This window comes from Tenrec ecaudatus, chromosome 10 (assembly GCF_050624435.1).
Source record: "Tenrec ecaudatus isolate mTenEca1 chromosome 10, mTenEca1.hap1, whole genome shotgun sequence".
In the NCBI taxonomy this organism is placed as follows: domain Eukaryota; kingdom Metazoa; phylum Chordata; class Mammalia; order Afrosoricida; family Tenrecidae; genus Tenrec; species Tenrec ecaudatus.
Window position 1 is genome coordinate 81,629,480 of NC_134539.1, and position 27,075 is coordinate 81,656,554.

The 27,075-nt window shown below is 38.6% G+C and overlaps 1 protein-coding gene and 1 non-coding gene across 6 annotated transcripts in view; one reads left to right on the plus strand and one right to left on the minus strand.

Moving 5' to 3' along the window:
• MAPKAP1 (MAPK associated protein 1) overlaps positions 1 to 27,075 on the plus strand; it is a 304,461-nt gene that overhangs the window by 39,713 nt on the left and 237,673 nt on the right. For all 5 annotated transcript variants that reach the window (XM_075560780.1, XM_075560781.1, XM_075560778.1 and 2 more), the window contains one exon: positions 13,037 to 13,185. In XM_075560780.1, the coding sequence (XP_075416895.1) occupies positions 13,037 to 13,185 (149 nt within the window). The remainder of the gene's footprint in view (positions 1 to 13,036; positions 13,186 to 27,075) is intronic.
• Positions 400 to 481, minus strand: LOC142460511 (small Cajal body-specific RNA 18). The gene has a single exon (XR_012786703.1).

Here is a 27,075-nt window from a genome sequence, read left to right on the forward strand (position 1 = left end):
ACCTGGGTACTTTGGCAACTTTGAAGCTGTATGTTATTGGGGTTTTGTCTTTTTCCCTGCACTTTGCTTTGGGATATATGGATTTATTTGTGTGGGTCACATTTTGTACAAACTGAAGTGCCTGTTTCTTATTCTCAGAGCCAAAGAATACACTCTGATATGGAGACTCTCTGATTTGCATAGTCTCCTGGGTAATAGATTCCTCCTGGTAGTTCCAACCAAGATTCTCTCTTGCTTCATTAGTTGTCCCATTGTTTTTTGGGTTACAAATTATTATGTTGCGGATACTAGCAATTTCAGTATGTGTTTATATGATATATATGAAGATTGGATGTAAAAACAAACAAACAAGATTGGATATATTATGTATTTTTAAAACATTTTATTTATTTTTTCCTTTGGTCTCAGTCTGTTCTTAGCCCACATTCCATCACTGGTTTCCAAAACTCATATTACACAGTGGTCACATCATCACCAACCTGAAAACATTTTATGCTCATTTGAGTATCTCAATTGTTCCTCTTTAAAAGAAATATCTGCAATCTTTCTTATTTATTTTCCCAGCGTTTTCTAGCTACCACCTTGGTATAATGGAACCTCAATCAATATGTATTGCCTAAGTCCTATTACATCACACCTGTAGAAATTATAATATTAACAGCATTATACTTTTATATTAGTCACAGCATGAGCACAGTGCTATCCTATGCACTTTGCATACCTCTTACACACAATTTTGCAAGGTTTAGGTATTGTTAAGGAGTCCTGGAGGTGTAGCGATTATGCGCTGGGCTGCGATCCGCAACGTTAGCAGTTCAAAAACACAACCAGCTCAGGGGTAGAAAGACAACTTTCTGCTCCTGTAAAGAGTTAACAGTTTTGGAAACCCTCAGGGATAGTTCTGATCTGTCCTGTACAATTGTTAGGAGTTGGCATCGATTCAATGGCAGTGAGAGTAGGTATTGTTTGTTGATGGGAGACAGAAGCTCATAGTGATTCCATTAATTTACTAATTAACACACCTAGTAAGTGATTGTGCCATATTTTGTATCTAGCTCTGTTTGCATCTAAAGACCAGACTCTTTCTACTAAACCACAGTGTATACAGTGGTTATTTGGCTTTCTCTTACTCTGAGTATAGACCCAGATACCCACAAGACTTGGTTTTCTTAAGGACCACATCCAAATAATGATTGTAGAACCAGAAATCCCATTTAGGTCTTTCTTCCTTTCTGTGATTTCTTACAGATTTTCGTTGTTATCTCTTCAGTTTTGCCCTTGATATTAAAAAACTCATTAGTCTGATTTTTCTGTTGATCCAGCTAATACTTATCTCTCTTATATTTAGTTTACACTCAAAAAGTTTTATATATCATTTATTTTGTTCACTTCCTTCAATTTTTTTTCTAAATGAGGTTCTTCCTAATTTCCTCTTTTAATGAATACAGAGCCAATTTCTTTGCCTCACCTCCTCCAGCTACCCTTTGTTGTACCTTCTGCAATCCATTATCTTTAAACAATTATGAATATAGACTAGGCTGAATAACACATCCCAAATATAACTACATGTATCCCTTTCACTAGGAGGCCTGGTGGGACAGTGGGTAAGCACTCTTCTACTAACCAAAAGGTAGATGGTTTGAACCCACCAACAGCTCAATGAGAGGAAAGCCCTGGTGATTTGCTCCTGCGAAGACTTAAGCTTCAGAACTTACTTCCTCTTTATGGCTGAGTCACGTTCTACTGCAGGATGATACCATATTTTGTTTTTCCACTCACCTGTTGATTACTGAGCTGCCCATCTCTGTTGTTGTTGGCTTTAATTGACACACTGAATGAATTTTTATTTACCCCCCCGAAAAAAAATTGTAGCCTAGGAAACCCTATAGGACAGTGCTAGTGTTATTCTGCCCTATATAAGTGCTATTAGGCAGCATTGACTTGCTGGCAGTGAGTTTGGTTTGGGTGGTGCATAGAGAAAAGCGTCTTTAACATTTGCCCCTCTCCTGCTCATTCCTATAAGTCTAATATGCTTTAACTTCTGTTCAGTTTCACAGAATTGGATTAAGAAGTGGCTAGCCCCTGTTTCATCTGTAACCACACTGCCCAGTGTATATGTTTATTTCTCTCTCCCTCCCTTTGCTTTCTTCTCTTTCATACAGTCTTCCATAATTGACCTTGTGATCTTATTTCTAGAGATATACCCTGTCATGCTTAGCAATGCTTTGAAATGTCGACTCAGGTTTGAACTAGATCAGTAGTCGGCCTTAAAGTCATTCCTCATAACTAGAATAAGCATTGTCGGGGCACAAAGGAATGTTTTTGAGTTCCACCTTACACTGAGTTCCTTCATTAAATGACAACTTGTCACTAGGATATCCTGCAGCATGTTACAGTGGAGTCAGGAATACATTAAGTGTCTACTCAAGAAGGGCAAACTAAGTAGCCCTTCTCTTTTCACACATCTCTCACACTCTTGGCATGGGAAATGGCATGGCTCACTCCTTTTGATCTTTATTAAGAATTTTGAATAGTAATCCTGAATAAATGGTAGTCCTTTATTCATTCCCTTTCTTTTTCTGCTAAAATCCTCTCAATTGCACAGGACTGAGCAGTGTTTTATTCTGTTGTCTATGTTTTATTCCGATCTCCATGAGCCAGGGCTGACTTGACGTAGCCAACCACCACAACAGAATCCTCTCAACTCTTGTTCTTATCTTTGTTGTATTTCATTCCCCACTGGTGGATTCATTATTATAAATATGATGACTGCCTCTAGGAAATTCTTCCACAATTATTCAATCTAATTTCAGTTTAGTAAAACACAGGGTAAATGTAGCTTCCTCATAGAGGTATTGCTAGGGATTTTAGAGGCCAATTGGACCATACTCTGAAGTTCCTTATGAATTCACTAATCTGTATGCCATGATCAATTAAATACCTTAGATTAAGAGTAGTGTTTCTGTAACTCCCCGTCTATAGGTTCTCTTTTTATTCTTTTGATATAGATGTCTTCTTTTTAGAAGGTTTCAATGATCTATTTTGTCATCAGCTGTATGTTATGTTTAGTAGTATATTTAAGCCTTGTATTAGGGCCCTTACGTTGATACTTATTTTCTCATTGATTATTTTTATAATTTTATTATTTACATTTATGTTTTTAATCCATCTTAAGATCAGTTTTTATGTGAGTGAAGTATGGGTTCTATTTTGTTCTGTTGCAAATGGAAATCCAATTTTGTCAGCACCATTTGTTGAAGAGACTATTTCTCAATGTATTTCAGTGCTTTGTCAAAGATGGGTTTTCTGTAGGTGAATGGATTTACCATCTCTACTCGAATATAAGCCAACCCGAGTATAAGCCGTGGCACCTAATTATTACTTGGGAAACCAGAAAAACTGATTGACTTGAGTATAAGCCTAGGGTGGAAAAATGCAGAAACTATTGGTGAGTTTCAATAATAAAAACAAATGAAAATAAAATTACTGAAAATCGAGACATCAGTGGAGTAATGTATTTAAATATTTATTTTATATAAGAAACATAAATAAAAGGACAAGTCATTTAACATTAGTAAAGCAGCACAGTAAGTGGAAAAAAGGTTCAACAAAACCAATAAGTTATCAACAATGATACCTTAAGAGTACTATTCCCTGAGCTCAATCAGCAAACAAGCTAAAATGTAAAGAGTTAAAATTCTTCAAAACTGGATTCCTCATCATCATCCGTATCCCAGTGCAGAGCTTCAGCTGGTGTGAGGTCATCATAGACGCTGTCCTCACTGAGATCGCCGTCATCACCCTCACTGCTGTCATTTTCATACAAAGCGCAGTCTTCACTGCCATCCATAGCATTACTAATACTACATTTCTGGAAGGCACGTCGCACCATGTCTTCTGGAATGTCTTCCCATGCATCTCGAACCCACCTTGCTATTAACTCTAGGTCAGGCTTCATGAGATTTCCTCCTTTTGTTAGTCGGGCTTGACCAGATGACGTCCATTCATGCCACTGATCTCTGTATAAGCCAAACCCCAGTTTTTCAGCACATTTTTTGTGCTGAAAAACTCGGCTTATTCATGGGTATCTACGGTACTTCTGGGTTCTCTGTTCTCTTCCACTGGGCTGCATATCTATTGTACCAGTACCAGGCTAGTTAGACTACTGTGACTGTGTAATAGGTTTTGAGGTCGAGGATTGAGAGACCTACTTTGTTCTTCCTCTTACGCAATGCTTTGCTTATCCTGGGTCTGTTTATTCTTGTTTATAAAGTTGTTTTTCTCATAATTATTCCTTAATGATACATAATATTCCACTGTGTGCATGTACAAGTTTTTTGTCCATTCTTCCACTAGTGGACTTTTAGATTGTTTCCTTCTTGCTATTTGAATAGTGCTGAGATGAACAAGGGCATGCTTATATGTGTTCATTCTATCTTTTTTTTTTTGTAAGGTATATATATATACCAAATAACGCTATTGCTGGGTCATATAGTATTTTTATTCCCATTTGTTTGAGGAAGCACCATACCTTTCCATAGGAGTTGTACTGTTTTACAATCTCATCGGCAGTGTATGGGGGTTCTAATCTCTGTATCCCCTCCAGCATTTGCTATTTTCTACGCTTCTGAACATTGCCACCAATATTGGGGTAAAGTGGTATCTCGTTGTTTTGATTTGCATCTTTAGGATGGCTAGAGATTGCAAGCATTTCTTCATATTTGTTGCAGCCTGAGTGGCATATTTTGCAAACTGTTCATGTCTTCTGCCCATGTTTTAATTGAGCTGATATGTTGATGTTTTCTATAGATTTTAGAGATTAGTTTCTTGTCTGATATACTGTCAAAATCTTTTTTCACACCCTATGGATTCTCTTTTTACTCTTTTGGTGAAATCTTTTGATATACTACCATCACCCCTCCAAGCCATTTCTAGATAACATACTTTATCCCGAAATACGTATGTGCTTTTCCCTCTTCTTTCGAATCAAACCTAAAAATTAACAAAAGGTTCCTCCCTGATTGTCTCATATTCTTCTTTTTTCCCTAGTTGCTTTCTTGCTGTTTGGATCGCCCTCACATTACTTTGGGTTAATGTCTCATTTCCTTTTCAACCTAAAGAGTTCCTTTCACTGTTTTCTTTCTTTATAATTTACTTGAAGCAGTTGAGTCATTTGCCCTCCGGAATTTCTGCGTGCTGATTTTGTTAGTTGTAGCTTCATGATGTCATTTTAGCATGCTTCTCTGTCTCCCTGTATTTCCTGTAGGCTGGTAGTTAGATCTAGATACTTGCCCAAATTGATTTTAAGTAAGAATATTTTGGGGAGGGAGGAGAAAAGAAGAGGAGCTGATCCCGAGGGCTCAATGGAAAGTAAATGTCTAGAAAAGAATGATGGACTAATATATTGGATAAAATTGATCTATGGATGGTAACAAGAGTTGTAAGAGCCCCCAATAAAATGATTAAAGAAGAAAAAAAATGATTAAAGAAGAAAGAATATTTTTGCGCATGGTGAATTTGTACAGAATTTTAGCTGTGTTTGTTGTACCATATGAAGAAACATGAAATGTCTTCTTTCTCTTTTTCTTCAGCTTGATGATGGAGTCCATCATGATCTATCCATCACCCACCAGTTTTTCACCCTGTGCTTTTAGTGATCATTGATGAGCATTGTTGTTGTTGTTGTGGCCCATTGAGACAATTTCACTTTATACCATGTATGTGGAATTACCATATGCAAATTAGATTCCTCCTTAGGGTTTTCAAAGCTGTGGCCTTTTGGAAGCAGAGTACCAGGCCTGTCTTTAAGATGCTTTGAGTGGGTTTGAACTCTCAGTCTTTGTGCCACCCAGATGCATTATTTCAAGTAGGAATCGCAATATTCTAATTTTAATGATATTCTAGTTTTATTTTTCCATCTTCATTTATTAGCCAGTTTTCAGGTAAAGAGCAACTCAACTTTCCTTCACTTACTATTTTTTAATTTTTATGCATAGTTTTTACAAGAAAGACAGACTAAATGCTTGTTTGATTCTTTTCCTTTGTAATAGCTTTCAGAATTTGTAGACTCCGATGTAGATGACCAGTAAGGCTTATTTTTTCCCTTTGTATCATGAGCTCATGAATTTTGAAGGCACAGTTGTACTTTTCAGTTCATTGAAATGTGTTCTGTTTTGGGTTGTTTGGAATGCTGAATTACCCTTTCTTTGAGTCCCTTCACAATGGTTTCTAAGCTCTTTTGACCCAGTTCAACAATCTTTCATTTCTATCATTCTTGTGTGACAGGATGGTCCAGCCTCAAGTTGTACATTTTGTAAGGAGTCCTGACCCCTTGTAGTGGTCAATGAGAGGGGATGAGCACAGGTTGAATACTACGGCTGCTCGGGGCTGGTTTTTAAACTTCTACCCCTTTTCAGTAGAAATGTTTTTTTGTTTTGTTTACTTTTCTTTATTTACAAAGTGTTTAAGAAGAGGAAATACATGTGAGTTAATTCAGATTCATATTTGAGTATTACAGTCGTGTACCACATAACATATTCAGGCAACCATATGTCTGTGGTCCCAACATTTGGTTCAGGTTATATGCAATGGACACTATTTTGTGACTCACTTTGAAGCATGTTTTTCTTTTCTTTTTTTTTTACAAAAGACAGTGTCAAGTGTTGGTGAGTATATTACTCATGGACATGAAATGGTACATCCACTTTGGAGAATTGTTTGGCTATTTTTATTAAGTTAAGCACACATGAAACACATGACCCAATGGTCCTCTTAATAGTCAATTTCTACCCAAATGTTAGCATTTTGATGTTACTTCTTTCCTTTCTTCTCTATTCTCCATATCTGTATTTTACTATTTCTATGTTTTTCCCATTCTAAATGAATTTTTCCTAATTAATCATAAAGAGATTAATTTTTTTCACACTCATTCTAGGACTTATATAAGTTCTGACCTAAAATAAAATTACTTTGTAGTAGATGTTTATTTTGTCATGGTCAGATGGCCACTGTGTGCTTGACAGCTTTAAGTATCAGATGTAAAGGACAACCAAAAATAGAAATGTAAGATTATTACTATATTGTTATATTAAAGATGCTGCAGTGTATCTGGAAGTGTTTTTTAATGTTGTTTATGCATAGAAAGTGTACTGTAATTATATATAAGACACATTTGACTAATGTTAGCTACAAACAGTACTTAATAGTTCCTGAGGATTTTAACTTAAAAATAGACTTAGACGTAGAAGTTGTTTGTAATCCAGGAACTTCCTGTTTATAATATAGGGTCTGCACAAAGTCCAAGTCACAAAATATAGTTTATAGAACATACAGTGGGTGTTAAGTGACACATGACTGCAGTATTTAACTTTACTTTTTTCATTCATGTGTATCTTTTCTCTTATGCTGAAGATCTTGGTTCCAAAATAGAATTATCAGCATTGTTATTAACAATGTGATTACTAAAAACAGTTTTAAAGTTATTTCTTTTTGGGGGGGTCTTTGAATAGATCCCATTAGGGAATGTACAAATTGCTGCATTATAAAGTCCCTTGAAGTAATTCCTCCCTGTGCAGTTCAACTGCCAACTCAGTATCACACTTAAGTTCACTTATTTCCTGTTGCTTTTAGTTTGGGGATATTTTAACTTTTATCATTATGTTAAAAAGTGAGTTCCAAAAGTCAAATACCAACAGCACAAGATAAAATCAGAGAAGTCTAGGTTTGACTTCAACCTTTCCTACTCTCTTCCCACCGTCTTTTAAAAAAATAATTATTAAACAAACAAACAAACAAAGCCTTTTTGGTTTATCTGTGAGCTTAAAGCAGTATATAAAGAATATAAAGCATACTCTTATTCCTATATTACTTATTTAAAAATTAAAGATGACATACTGTACACAACATTTTGAATGGAGCACTATTTAGAGATAACTGCTCGATACTCCATGGTATCGATACCGTGGTGCCACAGTTTAAGCAACTAGTTCTTTATCGCGAGCTATTTGGTTGTTTTCAGGCTTTTGCTATTACAAATGGTGCTATAGTGAATAGTCTTGTGTATATTTTATATTATTTTCACTAGTGAATCTATAATTAGAATCCTTGAAGAGGGATGGTTGGGTGAAAGCGTAAAAATGCATATGTGTGTTTTTCCTTGCTATTAACAAATCCTACTCTATAGTATTTTTGTTATTTTGCATTTCCACACAAAATGTGTAGCTTATCTATTTCTCTATAGCCTCTGATTTTTTAATTTTTTGCTAATCTGATAGATGAAGAAAGGTATAGGTTTAATTATTTGCTCTCTTATGAATATTGTTGAGGCTTATCCAATTTGTTTTAAGAGCCATTTACATTTCTTTTGCTGTGGAAGTTTCGTATTTCTTGTTAATTTTTCCTTTTGGGCATGTTCTATAATTTTACATTTATATGATAAGATTATTGGCTTTTATTTTGTCTTTTTAGCTCAATATTTTAAAATTGTTTTTATATTTATGTGGTACAAGTTATCAAAATGTTTTTATAATTTAAAGTTTGTTACTTGTACTTTAAAAGACTTATTGGTTATTGGGAAGAAATAGAAGTTGTACCCAGTGGTGGTGGGGGTGGCAAGGGCAAGAAAAGGAAGACTGGTTCAAAGGTGGTGTTGGCAATCTAGCCTTGGTAGCTATAAAGATGGTTCTAGGTATCTTATGGAAGATCTGTTGATAGATAAAAAAGGAAAAGTCAGGATGACTGCCAAAATTGTGCCCTATCAGAATGGAGAAGGAGAAGATGGTGGAAAAGGTAGGCTTTCGGAAAGATAAAGAGTTTGGTTTGAAAAAATTATTTGATAGCCAAATGAAAGTATCCAATAAAAAGGTAGATATATGAACCTGTTATTTAAGTGTATGTGTTGGTCTAGAAATAATCATTTTGGGAGGTATCAGCATGTACAGACATTTTACAGGTCTCCATATCTATATATTCTATATATTGAGATATGTATGCTTTACATATAGCCAAGTCAATTCCAAGTCATAGCAACCTTGTTATGACAGTAGAATTGTCACATAGGGTTTCTAAAGCTGTAAATCTTACAGAAGAAAACTGATCCATCTTTTTCTCATGGAGTAGCCAGGACCCTTGCTGTACATATAGTAAAGTTTCTAAATGTATAATTCAGTGACTTTTGAAAAACATATACCCTGTGTAGTGAACATCTCAATCACAGTATAAACACACTCCATCATTCTAGAAAGTTCCCTTATGCTTTTTTCTAGTCAGTCTATTCACCATAGGTAGCCACTTAAGGTAGCATTTCTCAACCTATAGATCGCTACCCCTTTAGGGGTGGAACGACCCTTTCACAGGGGTTTCCCGATTCATAACAGTAACAAAATTACAGTTATGAAATGGCAGCAAAACATTTTTATGATTGGTAGTCACCACAACAAGAGGAATTGTATTAAAGGGCCGTGGCATTAGGAAGGTTGAGAACCACTAACTCAAGGAAAAGGCATGGGACCACATCTGACCTTCTTTGGCTATATAAAGGAGAAGGAGAACCTAACTGCTCCCTAGCTCAAGACCAATTGCCACAAGGCAGAGGTCAGACATCCTTCTTTTTAAAAAAATTCTGACACCGGCCATCTCTCCATGACACCAGTAAATTTGTTTCAGTGACGGACTATGTAGAACTCACAGAAAATACACACAATTAGGGGAGTTTTAGGGAAGCTAATAGGTTTCAAAATAGTGGATATGTCCTTTAGTCTGAAGCATCTCTTTTTTAATTTTTAAAAATTAAAAAAATTTACTCAACAGATTTATTGGCATATAATTCACATCATACAATTTTTAAAATAAATCATTTTACTGGGGCTCATACAACTCTTATCACAATCCATACATACAGCAATTGAGTAAAGCACCCTTATACATTCGTTGCCCTTATCATTCTCAAAATTCGCCTGCCACTTGGGTTCCTGGAATCAGCTCATTTTCCTTCCCCCCCTCCCTCGCTGCTCCCCTCTCCCTTATGAACCCTTAATAACTTATAAATTATTATTTTATCTTATTTTACACTGCCTGGCATCTCCCCTCACCCACCTTCCTGTTGCCCATCCCCCAGAGAGGAGGTTACATGTAGATCCCCGATATCAGTTCTCCCTTTCTACACCCCCTTCCCTCCCGGTGTCGCCACTCTCACCGCTGGTCCTGAGGGGTTCATCCGTCCTAGAATCCCTGTGTTTCCAGATCGATCCCTACTGCACCGCTGTGCATCCTCTGGTCTAACCAGGTCTGCAAGGTAGAATTGGGATCATGATAATTGGGAGTGGGGGTGGGGAGGAAGCGTTCAAGAGCTAGAGGAAGGTTTTGAGTTTCATTGTTGCTACACTGAACTCTGAGTGAACTCATCTCCTTCCCACTACCCCTCTGGAAGGGATGTCCAACTGTCTACAGATGGGCATTGGGTCCCCTTCACACACTCCCCTCATTTACGGTGATGCGATTTTTTCCCCCCGCCTTTGTTGTTTGAAACCTGGTCTCCTCGGCCCTTCATGATCACACATGGTGTGCTGCTTCCATGTGGGCTTTGTTGTTTCTGGGCTAGATGGCTGCTTGTTTACTTTCAAGCCTTTAGGTCTCCAGACGCGATATCTCTAAATCGCCGGGCAGCATCAGCCTTCTTCACCACACTTACTTATGCACACATTCGTCTTCAGCATTTATGTGGGGAAGGTGATCATACAATGATGGTTTTTGTTCTTTGGTGTCTGCTGCCTGGTCCGTTCAACACCTTGTATTCACTTAGGCTGTGTGCTTTTTCTCTGTGGGCTTTGTTGCTTCCGAGCTAGATGGCCGCTTGTTTGCCTTCAAGCCTTTAAGACCCCAGACGCTATATAATTTTGATCGCCGGGCACCATCAGCTTTCTTCACCAGGTTTGCTTATACACACGTCTGTCTTCAGGAAGCACCTCTTATGATTCATGTTGACAGGCATGTCTTGGTCTTTGGCCTCTCAGCTATTGTGGTCTCTTGGCCGTTGCCTCCCCGTGTCAGGAAGCCTGCCTGTCACTCTCAGCACAGATTCTCTGCTCTGTCTCATGGTCTCTGTATCATGGCTTCTGTGCCTCCACCACTTCAGATAGGGATCTTCCATGCACTTTGCTAGCAGCCGTTCTTTCTTGATGGTCTTTGGGTTCTGCTCTCTTATATCCAGAGGGATGACAAAACTGACCAGTCCTTAAGTTAGAATCTGGTATACCTTATTTACATAGTCTCACCCAATCATTTGATGGGAGTTACAGAAAAATGTGTAGAAGAAGTTGTATTTAAACAATTTCACCTTACCACACCACTGTTCTAATTCATATCACCATTATTTAGTTGTATCACCATTTAGTTTTACCACTTGTAGATGGTATTTAAAAATGTAGTGCAGGATTCAAAATCACAAAGGGATTGTTTATGATAGAGAAAGGAGCTTCAAGCACTGAACCTTATGGAGTTGGGAAAATGAAGAGGAATAAAGGGAAATGAGAAAGAATCACCTGAGGTAGCATGAGAACCAGATTGCGTGGAGTCCTGGGGACTAAGTGAAACAGGTCTCTTCCGAAAAGGAGGGAATGATGAGCCAGTCATATCCTCCCATGTCATACCCATACCAAAGTCATACCCATTGAATTTACCAAAAAGGGGGGCCATTGATGGGCCTTGCTGAGAAAGCTGCTTTGATGAAATGGTAGGTCCTGCATGCATGATTAGAGTAGGCTTGAGTGAACGAGAGGAGAGGAATTTAATGGCATGAATATAGGTAAATAAAAATGCCAAACTCACTGTCTTCGAGTTGATGCCAACTCATAATGACCCCTCTGTGGGTTTCTGAGAATGTAACTTTACAGGAGCAGAAAGCCCCATCTTTCTTCCTTGGAGCAACTGGTGGCTTTGCCCTGGCGAACTTGCAGAGTGCAGCCCAACTTATAACCATTGCAATCCCAGGCATCTAAGGCACATAAGGTAGAGTGAAAAATGGATAACTATGAGTAATACTTAAGCATTTTTGGGTACTGATGTGACTAACCCAGTTAAGAGGGGGAAAATGGGTGAAAGAGGGCAGAGAATTGTTTCAGTGATATTCTTGAGTTGGCGTGAAGGGGTAAATTCTAATTCATAAGTGGAAGGATTGACTGATAGAGGGGCACAGACATATTAATAGGAAGGAAGGCAGATCGAGTGTGCAGCTGAGAGCATGCAAAAATTCTCTTTAGGTTCTTCATGGTCATCAGTGTGGAAGAAAGGAGGAGATATTACAGATTTGAAAGAGGTCTAAATGTATCTTAGACCTTTAAGAATGGAAGCGTTATGATATCATGTCAAACCTAATCTGTAGGATTTCTGAGGCTGTGAATCTTTACGGAAGCAGTCTATCTCCTCTTGCTCCTACGGCGTGGCTGGTAGGTTGAACCTTTTAGTAATGCTTTAGCCCTCTGCATCACTAGGGCTTATAGAGAAGCCCAGAGAAACCAGTTACCCAGCATTACCCAGCTGGTAATGGCAGGGAGGAACTGATGTTCAAATCTCCTGTAATTGCCTTTTTTACGGAATGATTGCTCTGATGATGTGTCTGTCCCTTCTGCTTCTAATTGAGGTCAAGTTGACTCTGACTCATGTGTCTCAGAGTAGAACTGTTTTCTGTAGGACTTTCAGTAGCTGATTTCAAATGTAGATTGACTCTCGATGTACTCCAGCCTCCAGCCTTTTGGGTAGCAACTTGAATATATTAATGGTTTGCACCACCTAAAGTACTCAGACCTCCTTAAGCCTTATTTCTTTTACCCTCTTAATCCTGGCCTGTTTGACTTTTGATTCTCTGCCATTTTGATGCACAAACATTAAAGTAAACGTGAGGCTCTCTGGGCTTATCAGACCCAGAGCATGTCTGGGGCCACTCCCTCTTGAAGCATCCCAGGAGGACTTTGTAGGAAAAGGGGGCTACCTGTCTCTCTGTATGTAATCACAAAGATGTTTTTATCTCCCTTCTCAATCACAGCTCAGGAGTTAAAGTCACTGTTTGAAAAGAAGTCTCTCAAAGAAAAACCTCCAAGTTCTGGAAAGCAGTCGATATTATCTGTTCGTCTGGAGCAGTGCCCACTGCAGCTGAATAACCCCTTTAATGAGTATTCCAAATTTGATGGCAAGGTAAGTAACAAATGGAACATTGTCTTTCTAAGTACAACGTCAGCTGAGATCAGTTGTTGGTGATGGCATTATTAGATTTAAGGGTTTCTGAAATGCATCCATGTAATTAGAATATCACTCACATTTTCTAAGATGCTAGTGGTAAAAGGGTATGAATACTCATACGGATTCAGTATTGCTTCCATCGGAGTTTATTTTGGAGCATTAATATGGCACTCTTATGTTTTCTAAGTATACTGTTAATTTGGGTTGGGTGAGTTATGATTACAAAACGTGTAATTATGGTAGTATGTCTTGAAAGTAGCAAGTTTGTATGCTCATGTGCAGTTTTTATTATAACTATAGAAATTGTTGAGATTTGAGTTTCATTTCAGAATTCTAGGCCATTGCTCTTTACTTTATTCTTTCATTATAGGGAATCTGTCTGACATTTGCTGTGCAGCATGACTTCATTTTTTTGCCTCTTTGTTCTGACCATTTGGTGTTGCAAAAGTTAAATGTCTTTAGTTTCCATTTAGAGAAATTGCCAGTGTTTTAGGCAGCTAAATAGTTCCATGTTCAGTGAGATTCCCTCCCCCTCTAACCTGTCATTTCTCTGCTGAGCTGAGTGGGACCTCTTTCAAGAGACAGTAGCAATTGATTTTCATATTTATTGTCATTATCATTGCTGCCTGGTAGTGGTCTGAGTTACTGATGGATAGCTTGTTGCCTGGGCAGGGGTGTGGGTGGGAGTTCTGCACAATTTGTCTTGTTTCAACAACATATCATTGCAATGAAAAAGCGTACAACTCTTTGCTTATGTTTGCATTTTTCTTTTTCAAATGCCTCCTGTCAGTTGTCATGTTTGAGCAAGGTAGTATTTTCTCTTTGAAACACTTGTACTTCATATAATTCAGCATATTTCCATAGGTTTGAGCAAGCAAAGTGGCCCTCAACATACGAAGTTTATTGATGTTTGTGTGTAAGAGGGCAAGGACTAGCAACAAAATGCATGAAAACCATAAGGACCCTAACATGCTCACGCTTTTCCTCCATAAAACAATCTGAGAGCAATTTTAGCAAAGTACAGATTGTATTGATATTGGTGTAAAGCTGCTCTGGTTTGCCCTGCCTGTTTTTCTCCTGCTGCTGGTTGTGGAATGTAGCAAAAAGAAACTGCTTCCCGCACCTGGAGTTTGGACTGGGATTGCCAGCCTGTGTGTATGTGTTGGAGGTGTTGAGTTGGACTATTCAGGATTTTATTCAAATATTATAATTGTGAGAAGTCATTACTTAGGTTGAATTACATGGCTAGGATTTATTTGCTTCCATTGCCTGAGACTATCTCGTCTGATGATACAGTTGCAAGAATAATTACTATATAATAATTCTTTGATGCCAAAACCAATAGCATAGGCCTTTTCAAACATTATATTCTAGAATTCTCATTATGACACTAGACTCTTTTAGAAATTACTTACCGGTAGGTTTGTATTTGCCAGAAGGTTGTGACCTCTCCTCGGTAAATGTCTTAACTTATGAAGTGCCAGAGAGAAATTTTAAAAAAGGAAAGAAATGAAACCATTTCCTCAGTCACAAAGAAATTAGTTTGCTAGAAGTGAGTTTCATTTTACACAGTAACTTCTTTTGTTTTATCAAGTAAGCACACAGTTAAAAAAAATCATTTTATTGGGGGCTCGTACAATTCTTATCACAATCCATCCATGTGTCAAGCACATTTGTACATTTGTTGCCATCATCATTCTCAAAACATTTGCTTTGTACTTGAGCCCTTAATATCAGCTCCTCATTTTCCCCCTCCCTCCCCACTCTGCCCTCCCTCATAAACCCTTAATAATTAATAAATTATTGTTTTGTCATATCTTACACTGTCCAACGTCTCCCTTCACCCACTTTTCTGTTGTCTATCCTCCAGGGAGGAAGTTATATGTAGATCCTTGTAACTGGTTCCCCCTTTCTACCACTCTTTCCCTCCACCCTCCAGGTATCGCCACTCTTACCACTGGTCTCGAAGGGGTCATCTGTCCTAGATTCCCTGTGTTTCCGGTTTCTATCTATACCAATGTACATCCTCTGGTCTAGTTCGATTTGTAAGGTAGAATTGGGATCATGATAGTGGGGGGAGAAAGCATCTAAGAACTAGAAGGAAGTTGTATGTTTCATCGTTGCTATCCTGCACCCTGACTGGCTCATCTCCTCCCCACAACTCTTCAGTAAGGGGGTATCCAGTTACCTACAGATGGGCTTTGGGTCTCCCCTCTGCACTAACCCTCATGTACAGTGATAGGATTTTTTTTTGTTCTTTGATGTCTGATAGCTGATCACTTTGACACCTTGTGATCACACAGGCTAGTCTGCTTCTTCCATGTGGGCTATGTTGCTTTTGAGCTACATGGCCACTTGTTTATCTTCAAGCCTTTAAGACTCTAGACGCTATATCTTTTGATAGCTGGGCACCATCAGCTTTCTTCACCACATTTGCTTATGCACCCATTTGTCTTCAGTGATATATTGGGAAGGTGGACACCCACTGTTATGATTTTTTGTTCTTTGATGTCTGATACCTGGTCCCTTCTACACTTCGTGGTCACACAGGCTGGTGTGCTTCTTCCATGTGGGCTTTGATGTGTCTCAGTTAGATTGCTTTTTGTTTATCTTCAAGCCTTTAAGACCCCAGACGCTATATCTTTTGATATCCGGGCACCATCAGCTTGCTTAGCCACATTTGCTATGCACCCGCTTTGTCTTCAGCTATTGTGTTGGGAAGGAAACACACAGTGTAAAAAGAGTATTTTTTTGCCAAGTCACAGGTACATTTATTATCTTCTGGGAACAACATAGTATTTCCCTCCCCAAAGTAGCCCCAGGCCACAGGAAGGTCCAGGCCCCTCAGCTGGCAGCGACATTGCCCCCTGGAGCAGGCCCGTGGGGCGGCAATGTCATGGGTGGCAGGAACAGGGCCTTCAGCTTTCCCGAAGGGCTGGCAATCTCAGGGTCCTGGGCTTCGTAGAACTTGACCAAGCAGGCAAACTTGAGGACACCTAAAAACAGTATTTTTAATCAGCAAAGAATGTGAGCATGGAACAGTCATCATTACACATTGATTAAGAAAGATATACATATTGATTAGTCTGTCTTATGTTTAGATACTATTTTATTATTATCCTACATAGTACAATTGTGAAATACAATTAAATCTTTCTTCTCATCTATTATTTAATATTGATCCATTTGGCAGATATATAATGAAAGTGGCTAATATTTGAAGGATATTGTACTGTACATATTAAATTAGTCTTTCTTTATCTTTGTGAAATACATCAATATGATAGTATATGACATCTCAATGATTAATAGTGAATTATATTTGAATCAAGCCTTTCTGTAACCTAGAAATTAAAATGACTATTCAAATAACACCTCAAAATGATCAAATTAGCATTTTGTGATTGCATAATAATGGAATTGTAGTACTTATAACAGCACCGTGGCTGCCTCCAGTTAAGATCATGTCAGCCCCTTGATAATCAAGCCCTTTCCTAGGGAGTTGACTTTAGAAATTTCCAGTTTGATTCTTCCCATATATCATTTGACGTTTAGCACTAAATTTTTGTTACTGTTATAACTTAAAATTTTATTTTTATTCAGATCATATTTAAGAAATGAAATGAGTGTCCCGTTTTAATGATTCACCATCTTGTCATTGAGCTTCATGCTTTTTGCTTCAAAATACACACTTTTCTTGTATTTTGATAGTAATAGTCTTATTTTTTCAAAATGTTCTTAAAGCCACTAAAATATGTAGGATTTTTTTCCTTACTACAAATATTCACAATGCCTTTCTTGGGAATAATGCTTGCCTTATTTACATAATTAGCTGAGTTGCTTTGGTCTCTTGGGCAAACAGTATATAATTGGGGAGAGAAAGGTACAGGGAAGAGTTTGGGGTCTAATTAAATATGCTAAAAATCTACTTAATTATGTATTTCCTCAAGAGATTAACTGCTGTGAAATCCTCCTTAAGATTGAACTAGCCTTAGATTTGAAAGAAGGGTTTTGTTTTTGGTACAGCTTTACAATTACCTTTTCACTAAACCAGCACAAACAGTGCCTTACCATTTGCACAACCTGACTTGCTGGTTTTAGGAATTCTAGGCGTTAGCTTCTCTTACTTATTATGTTGAATTAAAGTGACTATTTTCAATTATTTTGTGGTTTCTGCGGCTGGTTAATAATTTATTGAACACATAAAATTGAGAGGGAACCGTTATATTTAGGTGTGTGCTTTGTTGCTATTTTGACAAATGTTTTGGTAAAGTTTATTATTTTACTGCTATCATTTCTTTTGATAAACCGGTGTTGCTGTGACTTTTTTTAGATTCATAGATTATTAGTAATTCTGTTTACTGGCCATTTGAAAAAAGTTCAAGGTAGGTTGCGTATTGGTTTTGGGCAGTGGTCCTCAAACGTTTTAAACGGGGCCAGTTCACTGTCCCTAGACCCGTTGGAGGGCTGGACTACAGTTAAAAAAAAAAAAAAAACTATGAACAAATTCCTGTGCACGCCGCACATACCTTATTTTGAAGTAAAAAAACAAACGGGCAAAAACACCCGGCGGGCAGGATGAATGTCCTCAGCAGGCCCATGGACCATAGTTTGAGGATGCCTGGCTTTAGGGAACACATGGACACACAGGGCAAAAACAATGTTCTTCAGCATTGTCGAAAACTAGGCCTCTGAATGGCCTCGTTCCTGAAATAAAACCTCTGTTCTAGAGGTTAGGACAATCTTAAAAACTTCTTGTATCAGTACTTTTGATTTCTTCTATGGGAAATGTTGATTTTGACAAAGCAGAGTGAATCAGTGAGTTGTTTTGTGGTGAAAAGTCAGGGAGCATTCAGTCCTGATTGGAGTGCCCTGGCATGTGTGTGGATTTTTGCCCGAGTCCTTCACCCGTTCACTTTCCGGAGAGTTTCTGTTTTAAAAAGTAATCTAATTTTTTTCCATTCCATATTGCTTTAGTTATCAAGTATTGCTATAGCAGAAATACCACGAGGTGATGATGGCATTAACAAATTGATTTTCTCCCAGTTCAGGAGACGAGAAGTCCAGGTTCAGGGTGTCGGCTCTTGGGGAAGATTTTCTTTCTCTGTTGGATCTGGAGGAGCGTCTTTGTCTCTTCAGCATCTGTTGCCTGGTTCCTTGACGATTTCTGTGTAACTTAGTCTTTCCCTATTTCTCTTTGCTTGCTTGTTAAATTTCTTTTTTATATCTCAAAAGAGATTGCTCAAATTAGAACCTATAGTAATCCTGCCATAATAACATAACAAAAACAACCCTTTCCTTCATAACCACTGGCATATGAGGTTGGAATTTACAATGCATACATTGCTGCACAAAAACCTCACTGCCATTTTATCAATTCCGAACTCATAGTAACCCAACTGCCCGTGTGGGTTTCCGAGATGATAAGTCTTTAAGGAAGTAGAAATCCTTATGTTTCTCTCTCAGAGCAGCTGGTGGTTCCAAACTGGTGACCCTCAGTTAGCAGTCCAGTGTGTAGCCTGCTACACACCACCAGGGCTCTATACATACTTTAGCACATGCTTTGCAGTTATTCGAGAAGAGGTTTTTGGTATGTTTTTATACTCTTCTAGACAAATTGAGTTTGCAAATATAATCTTTAGACTATCAGAAATTCTAAGATTATGAACAAAGAAATGGCTCTGATTACCAGTTGTGCTACCTACTAGCTTTTTTTTTATCCCTTGCAGCCTGTTTCTTTTGTTGAAAATGAGAATTCCTCACAGGCTGATGAGATTATCAGGTAGTATAATAACTAAGATAAAGCACTTCTTTCTCACTGCCATCAAGTTGAGTGCGACTCACAGAAACCCCTTAGGATAGCATGTGCTTCCCAAACTTTAACTCTTTGAGGGAGTAGAAAGCCTTGTCTATCTCCCCCAGAGCATTTGGTGGTCTCGAACTACTGACCTTGTGGTTGGTAGCCTAACTAGAACCTTAAAATAAAAAATCCTAATTGATTCTGACATAGGGTACCCATAGGATTTCTGTGACTGTAAATATTTCTTCATCTAATGAGCTTCCTCAACTGTTTTCTGTGGGGCAGCTAGTGGGTTTGAACCTCTTCCCTTTTGATTAACAGTCTAACCCTTACCCGGCAGCACCACCAGTGTTCCTTAGCAGAAAGAAGTAAAATTCACTGTCAGTGGAGCTCAACATGGTCAACTGTTCAAAACCACACTAGCCACTTCACAGAGAAAGAGACTTTATTCCCAGTAAAATGTACAGAAGCCCTCAGGGGCAGTTTTGCTCTCTCCTAAAGGGTTGCTGTCAGTCAGCATTGACTTGGCGGTAGTGAGTTTAGTTTTTAGTTTGGCCATTGAGTCACTTCCAGTCAGACAGGGTAGAATTACTACCATGGATTTCTGAGACTGTAGATCTTTACAGGAAGAGATCTCCCATGGAGTGACAAAAGGTCTGTCAACGATTGACTTTGCAGTTAGCAGCCCAATGCGTAACCCAGTATACCACTAGGCTCCTTGAAGAGGAATGACTGTGATCTCATGTCCAAGCCTATCCTGTAGTAAGGTATAGGTAACTCCACCGGCTCCACTTCTTCATTGTGATCTCAGACAAGTCACATCGCTTCTAGAAGCTCCAGTTCACTTCTGTGGATTGAGTTGATGATAGTGTGTATGTTTTGTGGAAATTCAATGAGATCAGGCCTTTTTATTGGAGCCTTGGAGACACTGGTGGATAAGCAGTGAATGGTTGAATTGCAAGTCGGATTGCTAAGTAAAAATTGGACCGCTGCCTGTAATAGTTCCAGCTTAGAAACTCTGTATAGAGTCACTGAATGGGAAGTTCTCAGCCTATGCTGCGGCCCCTAATAACAGTTCCTCATGTTGTGGTCACTCCCAACCATAACATTATTTTTGTTGCTACTTCACAACTGTAATTTTGCTACTTTTATGAATCCGATGATGCCTGTGAAAGGGTCGTTGGACCCCCTAAGGGGTCGCAACCCACAGGTTGAGAACTGCCGGACTAGACGGTAATGGGTTTAGTTTGGATTCTGGTATAGTATTTGGGGTTGTTAAAGAGTCGGAAAGAACTCAGTGGGCTTGGATTTTGGTTTACAGTATGTAGGGAGCACTCAACAAATAAATATACTGCTTCTAATTTTCTCTAAAAATCTATGTACTTTTTAAGACTGAGGGGCTGGAATGAGAGAAAACATGTAATTAAAATCAAGACTTAAAACTAGCATCTTAAATATGATGTGCAGTGAATGAGATAGGTCTTTGTGTTGATGTGTCCAAGGAGTCAAAATGACCCTCAACTTCAAACTAGATTAAGTAATGATTATATGGTCATTATTTTTGGCAGTGGCTAATTTTTCAAAATTAGATGAAAAGGTAGTTCAGAATTTTCTACACTGCTAAATATTTTACCTATTTTATATAGCTAAATTCTGCTGTTTGCCTTGACAAGTGAAAGCCGAGCCAGTTCTGGTTCTTAGAGACAACTGAGACTTTGATTGTGTGAACTTGTTACAAAGTAACCATTTCTCTCAAGAAACTGTTTTAACAGGGAAGCTGCAGAGAGCATGGGGGAAGGGATAATTCATGAGTGCTAATTGCTTGGCTGTTAATTTTCATAAGTGTTGATAGAAGCAGTTCCTTAAATTAAACTTTGTTTAAAATGTATCAGGGGAAATATTCCACAATGTCGAGCCTGAAGTGAAAATTAATATGAATGCTGTGGCAATTAACACATACTGGTTAATAGCTTTTAGCAGCATTTGGGGATGATAGTTCTTAAATACATCTTTGCATGCTGCTCTTGTTTCAGTATTGTTCCATTCTATGTCTGGATAATTATGAACAAATGTTTTCTATAATCATTGACATTAAATATCTCTCTTCAAAGAAACTTTGTAGAAAAGCATGAAGCCACTAAGAAATGTTGCTCTCAGAAAAGGTCAGCAAATTGAAAGTGTGTGTATATGTACTTACAAAATTGACCTTAAAGGAAAATGTTCCTTGTGTGAATATTTGCTATCATCATGGGAATGGTCTCCTCTAATATGCTAAGCTACTTAAACTTCAGGATCTAGTTCCAAAAGAATTATTTCCTGGGTGTTTTTGTGTTGTACTGATTCTAGACAGCAGCTTTTTGCCTTGAGACTGGGAGCCTTCTGGATTTTGGGCTTGCCTCCCTCCCTTTTACCCCCTGCTGACCCACCCCCTGCCTAGAGAGGTGTCTGAGAATGAATTTGTCTGCAAAATATCATCCCAATTTTCTCCTTCCCTTTTGTCACGTGAAAAACAAATCCAGGGTTTGACAGGGAGAAGCTTTATTCCGAAACAAAGGGGAAAAGTGGCCCAATAGGCCAAGGAGTGTCTCTGATCATAAGATCAGTAAAGATCTCAAAAATGGGTGGGGAAGGTATCTTTCTCTATAGTATCTAAGAGTCAATAATAGTAGGAAAAAAATCCAGGTTTGGGGCCGAAGAAAGGCAGTTGATTCTAGAGGAGGATCCCTTAGAAAGAGGTGATGGTTTCAAGCATAGCTCTGATTGGATAGATGGCCCAGGCCTGGGGAGAGCTTTGTTCTGTTGTCCATAAGGGCACTGAGTGAAGTGACTCCAGGGCACCTCACAGACATTATCAGAAAGACCTCCCACCTTGTTATTGTATTAATGCTTTCCTCTCCTACCACAAGACTCAACGTCATGCTGGAAATCCCAAGGGGAGACCTTGCAAAAATTGCAAAATTAAATAGGAATCTTGCAACAACAAAAGCATCCTACTTTCAAGTTAAATATCCAGACTGAGTTCTTACAACTTTTTGCTGCACTTTGAGCTGTTGCCCTTCAACTTAATTTCTACACTTTGTTCTGAACTCTGCCATCTGTTGTGGACTTTTCTTGCTGCGGAGCCTCTTCTAGAAATCCCCATCAGATGTAGAAGTCACCATTTACTTAAGAGTCTTTTTAAAATAAAGGCAGAATTTTGTCCTGGAAAAGCATTTGTCAGGTTTGGATTAGAATTCTAACTCTGCCATTCCATTTACCTGCTGTGTGACCTTGAATAAGTCACTTTGCCTCTTAAGAGACTTTTCATATCTTTCAAAGGAGGCTAATGAGAATTCTGGAAGAGGCTGTTTTAAGTATTCGTTGAAACTGGGAAATGCATAGCAAACAGCCTGGTTCATAATGAGGGAGGGCAGAAAGATTGGTGGGTGTTCTTTACCCCATTTATTATTTAGTTAATGCTTAGCGAGGGTGTACTATGTACCAGGCATTGCACAGTAAGCAGGAGGTACAGTGCTCAGCAAACCCAACTGGTTTCTTTCTGACTGTATGGCACTCATTCTCTAGAGCAGGGGTCACAAACTGTTTAAACAGGGGGCCAGTTCACTGTCCCTCAGACCGTTGGAGGGCTGGACTGTAGTTCAAAAAAAAACTATGAACAAATTCCTATGCACACTGAACGAGTCGGCTGCTAAGCAGGACAGGCAGCGGCAGCAAAAACACCCGGCGGGCCGGATACATGTCCTCGACGGGCTGCATGTGGTCCACAGGCCGTAGTTTGAGGACCCCTGCTCTAGATGGTGACAAAACCATTTTGATTCTCTTAGAATCCAAATTTCTGGGTTCATGGAGTTGGAGTGATCCACACAGGCCATCTGTCCTTTACTCTTGAACTTTTAAGGAATTGTTCTCTTAAAGTCCCTTTCAAGTCAAACAGTAGACCATCAGCAGTTTAGCAGTGGTCATGTTGCCTTTGACATTAAGCTACCTTAGAGAATTATCTGTGTGCTACCAGTTTTGAGTAGCAGGAACTCAGGGTCTGATGGGAAAATATATGCGCCTGTCTTTAGTGATTCTGTTTCCCTAGCTGCTTGTTACCCTGCTCCTAGCAGTTTTGATACTGTCTTCTATGACCTTAACATGGCAATGACCTATATTATTGTCTCTTCTTCAGGTAACTATTTGGGCTGGTTGGAATTATATTTTCTTACAATAAATACTATATATTCCTGAGTCTAAGCTGACCTGAATATTAGTCGAGAAACCTAGTTTTACCACAAAACTGCATTTAAAATGTGCTGAAAAACTTGGCTTATTCACGAGTCTATGTGGTAAATTATGGTACATGGATTTTTGGTGTTTCTCTGCACATTTATGTTTTGGACAATGGAAGGATCAAAAACAAAACGCAGACTCACTGCCGTTAAGCAGTTCTGAGTCATAGCAACCGTTCAGTGTAGGATAGAACTGCCCCTGTGGGTTTCTGAGACTATAACTCTTTGTGGGTGTGGAGAGCCTCATTTTTCTACCTCAGAGCTCCTGGTGGTTTCAAACTGCTGACCTTGTGGTTTGCAGCCCAACTTGTAACCTACTATGCCATGTAGAATGTTACAAAATAATCACCAATATAAATGTAAAAATGTAATCCCACTATAATCATAGCCACTTAATCACCAAGTTCTAGAAGTGCTTTGAGAATGTTATGTATTACAGGGGGATCTGATCTACTCTTGGCCATTAGAGGTAGCGTCTCTGAAATTTTGGCTCTTGACCTGAGAGCAGAAGACTGCTGAGTAATAGCTAAGTAGGTAAAGGGGAGGATGGTCTGAGGCAAAGGGTAGATTGTGAGGATCTGAAAGTCGGTTGTGTGTGTGACTGGAGCTCCTAGGTGAAGTCGTGGATGGGTCAAGGTTAAGCTGTAGGATCAGACCATGTATGGCTTTTAGAAGTGTGCCCTGGTGGGGGAGGGGAAGTATTAGGAAATCACTGGAGCTATGTGCTGAGTAGAATACACTTGAGTAGGGTCTGTAGCGACAGAAAACCTTTTCTGTCAGGAAACCTTTTTGCTGTGGTCTGGGTGAAAGAGTGGGCTTGCTTGGTGGTATTGGAGATGGAATGAATGAATTTAAGAGATATTTAGCGGATACCAGTGGTGAGACTGAGAGGTGGTATCTGGATAGATTATGTGGAGGGGATGAGGAATAAAGGAGCTTCAAGCACAGTTTCTGGATGAGATTCTGGTTTGTGGAGCTGGATGGATAAACCAAACCAACCAAATCAATTATCATCGAGTTGATTCTGAGTCTTAGTAACCCTGTCTCTAAATTAGGAAGAACTGAGAGAGAGCTGAAGATGTCTTGGATATGTTATACCCTTCACAGCCTATTAGCCATATTTTTAAAGACACCAGATATGGTTTTTTAATGGGAAGGGTTCACCCCACCGCATTTAGGTAACTTGAGCAGTGGCCTTTGAGCTGAGACTGGGCCTTAGAACTGTGGCTAAGGAACCGAACACTTTAGGACCTTGGTCACTTGCCCATCCCAACTCACTAAATTGTTAGGAACAAACGTGTACTTACAGATGAGGACGATGTCAGATGTCATTTAAGAAATATATCAATTATAGTTCTGGAAGATTAGAGATAGAGAGGCAAAACAGACTTGTTGTTATAACAAGATAAGTATTATAATTCTGCCTTCTCCTTAGGTAATTAATTGGATTTGCAGATTACATCTGGTTGGAGTGAACATCAGGCATTGAGGTCCTGGGATAGGGGTAGAGGAGGATAGACTAGGATAGAATATTTGGAAGTGGGGTGGGAACTAGGGAAAATGAGAGTTTTCGCTCGGCGTCTTCATCCTTGGGGATCCTGCTTGGTCTGATTTATAGTATCACCTTGTCCTTTGAGGGACGAGAACTTGATTTTTCTATTTTGAAGACAAATATCCAGAGAAATCAAGTTGTAGGTTGGTGTCACCTAACTTGGGACTAGAATCTAGATGTTCTAATTCTTAGAGATTCCCATGATCATTCCCAATGAAAACTTTAGTTCCTGAACAGTAAGTCCAGTAAAAATAATACCGGCATGGAATCAGATGTGAATTTTCATTCTGGCTGTGCCCCTCTTTCTCTAGGTAACAAGTCAGCTAGTATCATTGAGACTCAGTTTCTGCGTGTTTAGGAAGAGTAGCTTGGTTGGTTCCTTCTGGCTTTAAGATTTCAGTTTGTGGGAAGGGAGGTTATTGACATCAGTGACATGTAGAAGGTTGCAGATGGGAAAACGTGAGCTCTTTACATTAATCTTCTGTATCTATGTGGTACTTACATCTTTTCATTATCATAGTAAAACTGTGATGTAGAGAGTGATTGAGGGAATTGACACACAGAGAAGTATCCTGTACAAAGATTAGGCCACTAGTATGTGGCCGAACTCCATCTTATTTATTCCAGTATCACAGTTGTGTTTCCTCAATTTGTTTATAGTTATTATTATGGAAGAAACAAACACATAAATATTGAGGTTTTTCAAAATCTAAGAACAAGAATTTTCCTTCAAAGATGAACTTGAAATATGGCAGATTGGTTTAATATTACCAGTTGTATTGATTGCATAAGTTACTGAGTTTTATGAGCCTCAGTTTTCCTATGTGTAAAAAAGAATGTGATGGCAGGGTAATGGTGAGGGAACTTTACACATAAAATCTGGTATGCGCCCCACAAATATTTATTTCTTACTATTGATCTTTTCGGTGTACAGAATGGACATATTAGTATACTATGCCTGCCCATCCTTTCATCTATTCATCGCTCAGAATGGTTACTAGGCACCCACACTGTAATGGTTTGGCTCAAAGATTTGTTGCATGCTGGCTTTATACTAGGCACTGAAGACCAACATGTCCATGTGGAGAATAGGTGAAGGAACCACACCTCAGATGCAGGATTGGGCTAGGTTTGGGTACTCTGACAGTGGTCTTGCACTCTTTAGTGCGCTTCATTGAGGCCAAAAAGAACCACTAAGTGAAAAGTCAGTGTGATAAATTCTGTAGGAAAGAGAACGTAGGGAGGCGGGAATGATGGCTAGCAAACAGACTACCTCTGATCTAATCCAGTTTGTTGTCCAAGGCATGTTTGTCTGGATTTTGGTTGTATTAATTTCAAGAAGACAAGGACTTAGCTTGGGCACACTTATAATGAAGCACAGCTTGACATTTTCCACATATAAATGTGGAAATTAAAAAAAATGACAATGATAAATTTCAAATATCATACTCTTTGAGGCTTACAACTATGTGGCAGTATCATAAAAGCTGTGTTTTATTTTTATCTCTACTCCTTTCTGTTAAATTGAAGCTTTAACGCCTAGACATAGATACATGTAAGAAAGTAAGTTTGGGAAATTTGCAAAATATGTTACTATGCAACCAAAGATTAAATTGATTTTTTATATGTGCATTTAGCTACAATTCATTTTAATTGTCTATATGAAGTTAAAAAGTATTAGTGTCAGCTAAAGATTCATCACCAGAGGGTGATTTAAGGCTGGTGCTGGAGAACGCAGGCATGTGTTCCGGCAGATGTTTGTATAAGGCGCTGTCTTTTCTGACAGCAGTTAAAAAGTATGGTTATAGTAATCAAATTGTGGTGTAGCGACTCAGAGGCTAGGGCCAGATTGAATTAAAATAGATATAAGATTTATGAATAGCAATAGCTGTGATAAAATTTCCCTGCCTTTTTCAACAGGAAGGACGTTTTTTCCACAATGGAAGGAAGAAAATCTAATAACCACTTTTCTAAAACTGTGGTTTTGCTGACTTTGATTTTCGCTCCCTAATTATGGGATCAAAACAAAAACTTGCAGGTTTTTTAAAAAACACTTCAGCCTAAGTAACATTATTTTGGTTCTGTTATTAAATACAGAATATTAAAACAATTTTAAGTGATATTTTTGTGGTTTAGTGACAAAATCTAAATTTAGTCTATGGGACCCAAACTTTTTTTAAAGGAAAGTTTTATTTTTATTGCCTTAGCTATATTTTGTTGAG